Raw genomic sequence first — 11,576 nt, 5'->3', positions numbered from 1 at the left:
ACTCTTTCTGGGGAGAAAAATATTGGGTTAATCATCATTATCTAAAATTACTACGTTTCTTGGTTGATTATACTTTTTCTACATGATCTTGGGCAAGACACTTAACAAATCTGAGTTCATTTGTAAAAATCAAGTTGAATAGCATTACCTACTCCGCAAAGCACTTTTGAGACTCAGAGGTAATAACTATGAATGCTTTAAACCACAGCTCATTTTCTTTTTTTGTCTTTTTCTTTAGAGTCTAGAGCTCTTAAACATTATAATCAGTTGAAGAGCCAGCTTATCAACTTGGCCCCACTATAATTCCACTCAAAGGAAAACTTCAGGTGAAATGGAACACCTCTCCTAGAGAAGCCTCTATGGCAGAACACTAAGAGCTTCCATCACCCCAGCATTCCCAGATTTCTATCCCTTCACACATAAACTTTGCTAACAGCATATGTTCATTCAAGTGAATTTTGTACAAGTGCATTTCTCAAATATGGCACAATATAAAACACAGTTCCTAGTGAACTCTAATATATAGGGTCATTAGTGCTATTTTCAGGCGTTATTAAAGACGGGACAAAAGGGGTCCATGCTGCTTCGGAAGAGACACTGATGAGATGTCATAAAGAACTTCCTGATACTTGGAGTTGTAAAACTCTGGAGCAGTAGAAAAAGGAGATGTAATATCTTCTTTTATTTGACGAGAGTTTAAAAGTGAAATGAATGGATAAATGACGACCATGTATAGACAAAAGGATAGAAGAGTTGATTTTCAAAGTTGTCCTCTTGAACCTAGGGCTCAATTACTTCCTGTTATCATTCATGGACCAGTAAATACTCATGAGTTCCCTGTGTAATATTTAATACTTGAGAAAGCCACCTATGCCTCCCAGCTATGCAGCGAGATGTTTATGATGGCCTGTCTTTTATACCAAATTGGCTTTCATGCATGTACTGATGTACAGATGAGTTAAGAATGCCTCAAGAGAGTATGTTTTCTAAATCTCTGTTCCTGTTCATCCTTTAACGTGGCAGAAGGATGCCACATGCTTTTTTCTCAGCTTCTTCATGGCTGTCTTCATATCAGCATTTCTGAGTGTGTAGATGAGGGGGTTCAACATAGGTGTGATCACTGTGTAAAAGACGGAGAATACCTTATCCACGGAGAAGCTGCAGAAAGGCCTCAGGTAGACGAATACACACGGCACAAAGATCAGGCTGACCACTATTAGGTGGGAGGCACAGGTAGAGAGTGCCTTGCTCCGGCCATGGTGGAAGCAAGTTCTCAGGGTGATCAGGATGACAGCATAAGAGAATAGCAAGACCAAGAAGCAAATAAGAGATAGCAGACCACTGTTTGAGACCATCAGCACCTCTACCACGAATGTGTCCATGCAGGCTAGCTTGATGACCTGTGGGACATCACAGTAGAAGTTGTCCAGTTCATTGGGGCCACAGAAGGGAAGCTGGATGACCAGTGCAACCTGTGTTATAGAGTGGATGAAACCCCAACACCAGCAGGCAAAAACCAACTGAAGGCATAGCTGGCGGTTCATGACTATCAGGTAATGCAGAGGATTACATATGGCAACATACCTATCATAGGCCATGACTGTCAGCAGAAACATCTCACTGGCTCCCAGAAAGTGCAGGAAGTAGATCTGGGCCAGGCATCCTGAGAAAGAGATGATCTTACCCTGCTGTAGGAAATCGCCTAACATCCTGGGCACAGTAACACAGCTCAGGCATAGGTCAATGAAGGACAGATGGCCCAAAAAATAGTACATAGGAGACTGGAGCAGGTGGGCATCAGCTCTCACTGTTACCACTATCAAGAGGTTCCCCAGCACAATAGCTATGTAAAACAACAAAAATATTAAGAAGAGAAATAGCTGTAGCTCCCAGGATGATGACAGACCCAGAAGAACAAATTCTGTCACCTTAGAACCATTGTCTTTTTTCATCAAGTCAAGAATACCAAGTGACCTAGAGAAAGAAGAATTAAATTGAAACAAGAGAGATTTAACTTAGAGAAAGCTCAAATACATACATATATATATATATATATATATGTCATCAGATTTTGAGTCTGGTGTTTACAGAATCATATTTCAAGATGAAAAAATTTTAAGCAAGTTCTGTGAAGTAGGAAATGTACATTCTTGTATAGCCAGAACAAGGAACATTTTGTATCGCTTCCAACTCTTTGTTCCTGTAATGCTTTTAAGTTACCTTTACAACAAATTAGGAAGGGAGACAGTGACCTGAGCATGAAGTGATGAGAGCATGAGAATCATTCCAATTTTTATTAAACAGAATTATATCCTTTAAGGACAAGAGCTCTAGAATGAAGGATCTAGATCCAATCTACCACTCACCAATGGAGTGACCTCAGGCAAGGCATTAAATCTGACTTTTACTCTTTGTTTATTCAATCTAATATAGAGATAATAGTATCTCCTAAGGTTTTGAAAATCAAATGCAATCTGTCTATGAGCACTATACACTTACACAAAAAAACGACTAAGTGTCTACCAGTGAAGGAATATTTTTTTATTCATCTTTGTACTCACATCACAATGCTTAATGCAAAATAATTTATCATATTGAAGGAAAAATGCTTTGTACTATGAACTGGTATATTGTACAAAGATTAGCAGTTATTATAAATGTACATATTGGGAAGCAAATTATTTAGGAGGATTGAAAAGAAGCTCATGTTCTTTGTCATTATTATCTGAGGTGACAGAGGTTGGGATGTTGTAAAAGAAATAAGAAAGAAAAACTTTACCTTTAAAGTTTAGGGAAGCATCAGACTCAGGATGAGTAGGATAGGGCCTGGAACACACTAATCACCAAAAGAAGAGACCAAGGGCAATGATCCATATCATTGAGGCATGTATGAAAGAGGCTCACCGTGACCCATTTTGTAGGAAAGGATTATGAGGGAAATCGGCGGGCCAGCCCCATGGCCGAGTGATTAAGTTCGCGCACCCACTTCCACGGCACAGAGTTTTGCCAGTTTGGATCCTGGGCGCAGACGTTGCACCACCCATCAGGCCATGCTGAGGCATATCCCACATAACACAACCAGAGGCTCTCACAACTATAATATACAACTATGTGCTGGGGGTCTTTGGGCAAAGAAGGGGGAAAAAAAAGATTGACAACAGTTATTAGCTCAGGTACCAGTCTTTCAAAGAAATAAAAAATAAATTTTAATAAAAATGGAAATCGAAGTATGCTGCCTTTGGACTTTTCAACAACCATAGGTGTATTTAACAGAAATAAAGGATAAGCTAACGTATTGTTTTATCCATTTTCTCCTGCTCTGCACTTACATTCATCCCCAACATTGGATGGAAATATCTTGGATTACAAATAAAAAATCAGGGAACATTGATACGTTTCTTCCATTGAAATCGTTAAGAATTAGCAGATGTCTCTTTGTGTAGATTAGGATATTTTCAATCTAGAACTAGCTCTAGGCAAAATATTAAATGAGACAAAATTTCTATTTTTCTGTCTCCAGTCCCAGTTACCTATTCCGTGTTGCACTTTGCTTCCTCAAATCATTCAGGGATTTCTATCTGATAGTTATTGATACTAAATGTCAAGGATTTCCACAGACAATGCAGAAAATAACTTGAATTTCAAAAAGAAAAATTCTTAATACCAAGAAATTTCTCTCCATACATTATCTCAAGATAAGCAAGTGGGAGAGAGATTTGAGGCCCGAGGAAATTTGGATGTCTCTGTCACACACATATATGACCAACCTCTTCATCTTCCTATAGAGCCAGGTATATCTAATTCTGCAGTCTCAACTAATGGAAGGAACCACCTCACTTTCTAGAATTATTTGGAAAACAAAACAAATCAAACAAGACAGACAACCATTTGCTGTAATATGTGCAGCCCTACCTGAGCTCTGATACATTGGAAATTTTCCAGTCTTCTTTGGACATACCAAGGATTGTCAATTTCCACATGGAGATGGCATTCTGATGTTCTTTCCAGTTATCTAAAATGTCTAATTAGCAGAGGCCCAGCTCTTATTAAAATCCTGGATCTAATATCAAACCTCATCTTAGGGAAACTAAAAAAGAACAACCAAAGTTATAAAAAGATTTAAAAGAGGTTTCTGAAAACTAGGAAGAAGAAAAAGACAAATGCAAAAGCAGAATCTGAAGCACTGTTGTAATTTATGGCTGAGAAGCAACGTGATTACTTCCTAATGTGAAGACATAGTATGCTAATGACAATTATCTGTGTTATGCACTTATTGTTTCCACAGGATATAGAAAAAAGATAAGCCTGTATTAAGACAGATAATATTAAATTTAAATGAATCAGAAGAGTAGATTAAACAGGAACGTGTAAAATATATTATAATTCAAATTGCTACAAAACATTTTTAAGCCCTAGTCTATGATCTACTTCTTTAAAGTAACATTTAATATTGGAAATCTTCAGTACAATAAATATTTTTGGATATTTCCTAGGAAATTAGTGTAACAAGATTTGACTAATAATAATTTCAAAATCTTTAAATTTCATGAGACAAAAATAGGCCACCGTGTGTCTTAGTTATTTGACTTGTAATTAAGGTAAGGGCTGGATTCTGGATATTCTTAGATTTTCTTCCTGACTTAAGAAATTTTCTGCCTTCAGATAATATGAAAACATAATGCCAGCTGACATGGAAAGTTCGCTTTCAGAGTTATTAAAATTGCCATGCTTGGTAGAAACACTTCCAACTTCTACATTTCTGAAGTCTCTGATCACAATAAGAAATTCAGCCTGTGAATGTTCTGTGAAGAATGAAAAAAAGCATTGTATCCATCAGCATGAAGGACTATCCATAAAACCACCCTCCACCACAACATAGTTTCCCATGCCAAACCCCTGCAGGGCCTGGGAAACAACATCCAAAATTGCCAGCTGCATTATCACACTCCTAGCTGTAGGATCAGGCCCTATCAAGTGTTACCATACTTTGCATCCCAAGAATAACCTAAGAATTTGCAGAAGTCAATAAAAATGTTTTTAAGTTGACAAAATGAGCCAAACGAATTGAGAATGTTTAATAAGAAATGAAAGTCCTTACAGAAGGGCCTAATGCAGCATGGAAGGAAGAGGACAAAATTAAGCCCTTTAAATAATTAAGGGCTCTTTATGGACAGTTGAGCAGCTACTCTTCAGTTTTTCTAAGCAGCAACCAGAGAGGACCATGCAGAAAATACCAAGAAAGAGAGTAAAGTTTTCCTCATGGGAGTTGTGTGTTTTTTTTTTTAAAACAATAGAGTATGTTATATTTTACTATTTTATCTGTTTATTTTTGTCTGTGTTGAACTAAAAGGATTCTCCAAGGAAAAAAACTTCACCTCACAAATGATGGAAAGTGATTTGCTAGTTGGAGTATAAACACCATGTGAACTCCTTCTGGAGGCATCTGATGCCTTTTCTAATTTCTCCTGAAACACCAAGAAATGGACCCTATCTTTCTGCTGTAAATATCCTTGGCTTTGTTTATAATACTGCATTTTAAATTGTGTTTGGGGAAAGTGAAGAAGATTAGCATAAAGCAACTGAAATAATTCAAGAAATTGAAAATAGGATCTAGGAGGGACTATGGTAGAATTAGATAATCTTAAAACAATATTACCATGAATCCAGTGCCTTCTATTATATAAAGTTGATCCTATCTTATCCAAAACTTGTAACCACCTTCCAAGACACCACCAGCCCTAGAATCCCGAGGTTGTAGGAATTTCATCGTTTTGTGAATGCTTCTAAGTGTATAAACATAGAGCAACAAAACTCAAATGATTTCTTAAATTTAAAAATTATAAATGCCAGAGTATAAAGAGAAAAAGAGTATGGACAACAGGAGGTATAAAATAGTTTCAGAGACAGAAAGAGGAACAAGTGAGGTGAGTGGAACTTTGACTAAACATATCTGAGAAACTTACATCATTGCTTGTCAGGAGCTGTGTGGGTTCAAGGAAAGAATATTTATCCCACCAGCCCCTTCTTCATAGTCTCAGGGCAGCAAAATGAGAAATTCTCAGATGATCATCTCACTTGACCAATCTGTGCCCTACTTGCTTCCTTATAAGTCAAGCCCTAGTTGAGAGCTGCTGTATGGATTGGAAAGACTTGTCCCTAGGGCTCAGCCTGTGTCAGGCTTTTATGGTCCTTATGCCACTGCTCAGCCTAATGATCCCTGGGATTCCCTAGGCTGCTATTGTTTGATTGTCTGAATCTCAGTTCTTACTTGAAAGCTGGCCTTAGGCCTTGCAGAGTCTGAAACAGTCAGACCTTATTGCATAACACAGCACACACCTTTTACTTATTTTGGAGTGATAATTTGGCACTTATCTATGCTATCAATTTTCTATGTGTCAGTCTATACCTAAGTAAAACGATTCTCTCTAGTTACTATCTCAACGTGATTTCTGGAGTGTGGTAGGCTGAATTATAAATACCAAGTTATCACCGGAAGTTGTAGAAGTGGAAACACTTCCTTCAAGGTGTTATAGAGCCTCAATACAACAACTGAGTCTCCTGATGACACCTCAAGCAGCTTATCAAATTGGTGGCTATCTGTGGATCTTATACAGAAAACACAGCTGTTGTCATTAGTAATTGAAAATTGTTTATAAATTGTTGCTGTCAAAGTATAACTTTTTAATGTTATAAAGCATAATTCTCAAGTAGATGAAGAACACATGCCAAAATTATATTTAACTCTTTAATAAGAAACGGGAGGATAATGAAGCCAGTTCAAAGGAGAATATAAAAATGTGACTATATAATCAGAGTATAAAAAAGAACACTGAAATAAAATTTCTAAGTTATACGTAAACTGGTTAATATACTAAAGGGTAATACAATCTTAACCTTTGGGATTATCTTTTTTTCTACACTAAAAAGAAAATTAACACAATTTAGCAGTGTCTAGTATATCTAACTATATAATTGTACGTGTTTGAGACCCCATAAATAGTAAGTACTAAGTTAAACAAAATTACGCCTTCCTAGAGTTAGATGACTCTTAAGTGAGCTTGTTGAACAACATTTTAACATGGCATCAAAAGTTCACATATATACTCAGATTTCACGTTAGGATAAGGACAGGGGTACAGCACACCAGCAGGATAGTATTTGAAATTTCACTTTTACAGAAGGAGTTCTCATAGCCGTCCAGTTGTTAGACTTTTCCCTTCCCCTGCAAAGTGACACCTTAGGGGAAAAAAGATGATACAGAGGAGGGTGTAGGATTCACCTTGGCTTAGACTATACAACCACCATAGGAGTCAGTATCTCCTGTCACAGCTCCATCAACATAGCTTCCAGGGTCCCTCTAGTGACATGCCTAGTCGCTAGAGTTACTGTTCTCAGGAACGCCCAAATCTATGGCTTCTCACTAAGAATTAATAGGTGATGCATCATCTTTTTACTCCAGACAAAAATTTGCCAATTAAACCATTTTTTCCATAAGAAATATTTCTTAGTAGAATAGTTGACAGTCCACCATTATTAGGTTTTCAGTGAACAGAGCTAGAAAATTAACCGAAGATAAAATTTATCCTTAGAAAAAAATATTTGCAGGTACTTTAAACTAAGACAAATAAAGTTTACTTTCCTTCAAACTTCAAGTTTCTTTCATCTCAAGTTTTGTCCTTTATCACTTTATTTCACATCCTAGCACAACCAGACATTTATACTTTAAAACAAATAATCTTCTTTGTTCTTAATAAACAAAAATTTGTCCACTATTTGGCGTATACATTTATATTTCCTTGCTACCAATGTATTTAGTAGAATCTCAACTGCCCGTGTTAATTACAGACTTTAACCAAAGTAATTGCTATAGATTGAATGTTTGTGATCCCTCAAAATTCATATACTGAGACCTAACCCCCAGTGTGATAGCATTTGGAGGTGAGGCCTTTGGGAGGTGAATAGTTCATGAGGGTGGGGTCCTCATGAATGGGATTAGTGCCATTATTTTGAAAAAAAAAAAAAAAAACCCAGAGAGCTCTCTTGCCCCTTCCTCCCTGTGAGGATACATCTTTGAACCAGGAATTGGGCCCTCCAAAAACCAAATCTGCCTACACCTTGATCTTGGACTTCCTAGCCTCCAGAACTATGAAAAGTAAATTTCTGCTTTTTATATGCCACCCAATCTATGGCATTTTTGTTATAGCAGCCCGAATGGACTAACACAATAATGAACTTCTATTTCCTCACTAGCATAGAGAGAAACAGGAGGTTGATACTTGAGAATTTCTGTCACACACAAGCATCTCAGCAGATCAGCAATTACCACACATTTTATGAATTCCTGCAGTCACACACATCCTGTTCCATGTTTCTTAAAGAGGTGAAAATAAACATATGCCTTAATATGGTCTAAAGGTAGCTAAACAGCCTATCAAACTGTTATCTGATGGCCATTCTCCAATATATACAAATAGTAGGCAAGTTAAAACTATATCTGATACTCAATGCTTTTGCATTCTATTTTATTAAACATTGTCTAGGTATCCAAACATTTTTCATTAATTTTCAATTTAGTGTTAGTCCAAGGTATGAAAGTTAACAAAGGATATTGGAAATTACATATAAGATGATACATTACAGAGCAACACAACTGCTGTTGATAACAGAAACATTTAGCAGAAATAAAATTCAGTTTGGTTGAACACATAATTTTTATGTGTTTTAATAATGCTATATATCCAGAAGTAATGTTAGCTCATCTCATCAGTGAAACCAGTATAGGAAGTTTATTAAATTCAGATTAACCAGTTTTTCTATGTTAAAACAAAGTCAGAAAAAATAAAATGCATATTTGTGTTATATTCCAATCTGTCATAAAATGGTGAAGAAAAACGTATAGTACTTTCTAAACCAAAATGACCAACCTGTTGCGATTTGTTCAAGAGCTCATTCTGAATACCCAAACTTGGATTCTTTCATGTAAACGCTTCTGGGCTAGCATTTTCTGTTCGAAGCTTTTTGGGTTTTTTTCCCTTAAAAGTCTAGCACATTTAAATTATTAGAAATTCAATTTCCTTCTTCTCTGGAAATTCTTTCCCTCATTTTAAATTTATGAGAGCACTTATTCTCTGTAGCCAATCAGAACTGGAACTCTACTAAATTGAAGAGGCTTTAAAATCTAATTTATGAGTTTTCTCCTAGAGCAAGAAAATATTTGACACTCGTATAAGGAGGATAAAATATTTTATCATTTAGGGACATGCAGAGAACTTTCAGTTTCAGTCTATAAATTCAACAATCGGTGAAAAATATGAACACAGATAACTTGTGAACACTCCTACAGAAAAAGAAATAAAATCAACAAAAATGAACAGCGCAAGGAAGCCATTTCCTGGGAACGCATATTTATTTATTTAAAAAAAACTAGGCTTTTACCCATTATTGAGACATAAAATGTACAGACCAGATGGCTCTGGCCCCTTCTATCTCCCATTCACTCTGGAATTTCGAGCCCTCGGCATAAGAGAGACGCCTGCAAGTTTACTGCTCTACTTCACATTTTGAAGGTTGCACAGACTTTCAGATGCAAATATTGGGCACAGACAGGACCCCAGTCTCTAATAGGAGAAGCACTTGGCAGCCACAGGGTGGCCCTGGAGACAAGATTACTGCCATGCCCTTTCTCACCAAAGTAGGCCAGGTCTTTCAGATTCTTGTCTGAAATATATACTGCCCAGGATAACTGGGTCTTCCCAGTCTCCAAGTATAAGTCACCCTTGGCTTACAAAGCATTCTCTTTCTAACTTTTGAAAGATAAAGACAATTTAGACAGATAAATGGACAGCAATCTGACTCATGACAACTCTGAAAATGAGCCTCATCTGTCTTTTCTGAGTAGTTATAGAACCTCTGGAATCAGGCAAGTCAAGGAGACATAAAGACTCTCAAAGGCACGCTTTTTGTGATGTTTCTTGATCCAAGGGCTGCTCTTGGATCTAAGGCTTATTTTTTAGACAAGCAGATCCTGCCAGTTTCACTAGGTGGGCTTGTTACACTATTTTTTAATGTAGTGTTCTCATCTATTCTGTCTAATTTCTAAGTTTTTGGTAATACTTCTTAATATAGTAATATCTAATTATATTAATGTTTGTAAATTTATTGTAATCAGCAGGAAAGAGTTTTTGAGCAACCTCTATGCAAGGAATGTAAAAAGTCATGATACATACTTCCTAATTGGGACTAAGAAGATGGGTACGTATATAAAACTTTTATAGAAAACAAAATGAAGGCAATGTTATAACCTTCTAAATGATGGCATTGGACAGCATTTTCCAAATTATATTCCACACAACACAAATCCTGAGAATTGTTCTGAAAAAAACAATGAAAATGAAAACAAACCCTCTGGGTTCAAATAAGTTAAGAATCACGTCACCATACCATCTCATTTAGGAGATCCCCCATACATCTTAACATAGCAAAGGCTCTGAGACATCCTAGAGAAAACCAGATCTATTAAACTTTATTTAAACTAGGATTTGCCACATTTATTTCAACATCAAACTTCTTTCACCAACGCCTATTAACATCTTATGGAAATGGGCTCAAAAGAACAAGTTTTTTAATTCAACAAATATTTATTGAGCTGCAGATACATGCGAGGCACTGTGCTAATTGTTGAGGTGATTATGGTTTTGAACAGGATAGAAGAGGTACTGTTCCTCACCGGGTAAACATGTTAACATGGAAAAACAACACTGTGCAAAATAACTGCAGATTCTGATAACTGGTATGAATGAACAAAACAAGATAATATGATTGAGAGCCATTGAGAGGGGCCAACTTTAGACTGCGTGGTGACTGAAGTACAGTGAACAAAGGGGGAGTATGAATTTGAATAGGGAGCCAGAAGTCAGATCCTGCAGAGTCTTACAGGTCATGGTGAGGAGTTTTGGCTTTATTCTAAGAAGAGTGGAAAGAATTTGAAAGAATTTTTTAAAAGTTACTGAAATTATTTCATAAAAATTTTTATAATATCACTCTGGAAGGATCAGACAGGGAAAATGGGAAAGCAGGTAACTGGCTGCCTTCCAAAAAGGAACCAATAATAGTGTACTGGCAAAGGCAATAGGCATAAATGGAAAGATTCAATATATATATATTTCTTTTTCTCTTTTTTCTTTTTCTCTCTTTTTTTGATGAGGAAGATTGTCCCTGAGCTAACATCTATGCCAATTTTCCTCTATTTTGTATATGGGATGCCTCCACAGCATGGCTTGATGAGCAGTGTACAAGTCCATGCCTGGGATCCAAACCAGTGAACCTCGGGCAGCCAAAGTGAAGCATGCAAACTTACCCACTATGCCACCGGGCCGGCCACTTAGATATTTTTAAGCAAGGATTAATGCAAAAGCAGCAGAAATGAAGAGAAACAGACAAATTATGGGGTTTTTTTCTTTTAGAGGTAGAAATGACAGGGGATATCTCAATTACTAGTAATAGAAAACTGAATTGTTTAGATCTACTACCAACAGGAAGAAAAGATAAATAAAAAGCATCAAAAAACTAACAAGATA

The 11,576-nt window shown here is 36.6% G+C and overlaps 1 protein-coding gene across 1 annotated transcript; it reads right to left on the bottom strand.

Moving 5' to 3' along the window:
• Nucleotides 1–1,004: 1,004 nt before the first annotated feature.
• Nucleotides 1,005–1,952, bottom strand: OR4Q3 (olfactory receptor family 4 subfamily Q member 3). Its single transcript, NM_001391540.1, has one exon. The coding sequence runs from the start codon at nt 1,950–1,952 to the stop codon at nt 1,005–1,007; it is 948 nt and encodes a 315-aa protein (NP_001378469.1).
• Between the last annotated feature and the right edge of the window lie 9,624 nt (nt 1,953–11,576).

The sequence above is a fragment of the Equus caballus genome, chromosome 1 (assembly GCF_041296265.1).
Source record: "Equus caballus isolate H_3958 breed thoroughbred chromosome 1, TB-T2T, whole genome shotgun sequence".
NCBI classification, from domain to species: domain Eukaryota; kingdom Metazoa; phylum Chordata; class Mammalia; order Perissodactyla; family Equidae; genus Equus; species Equus caballus.
This window is presented reverse-complemented; position numbering and strand designations above follow the sequence as displayed.

Coding starts and splice junctions, on each gene's coding strand:
- OR4Q3 (NM_001391540.1), bottom strand. CDS start 1,952: ATGAAAAAAGACAATGGTTCTAAGGTGACAGAATTTGTTCTTCTGGGT.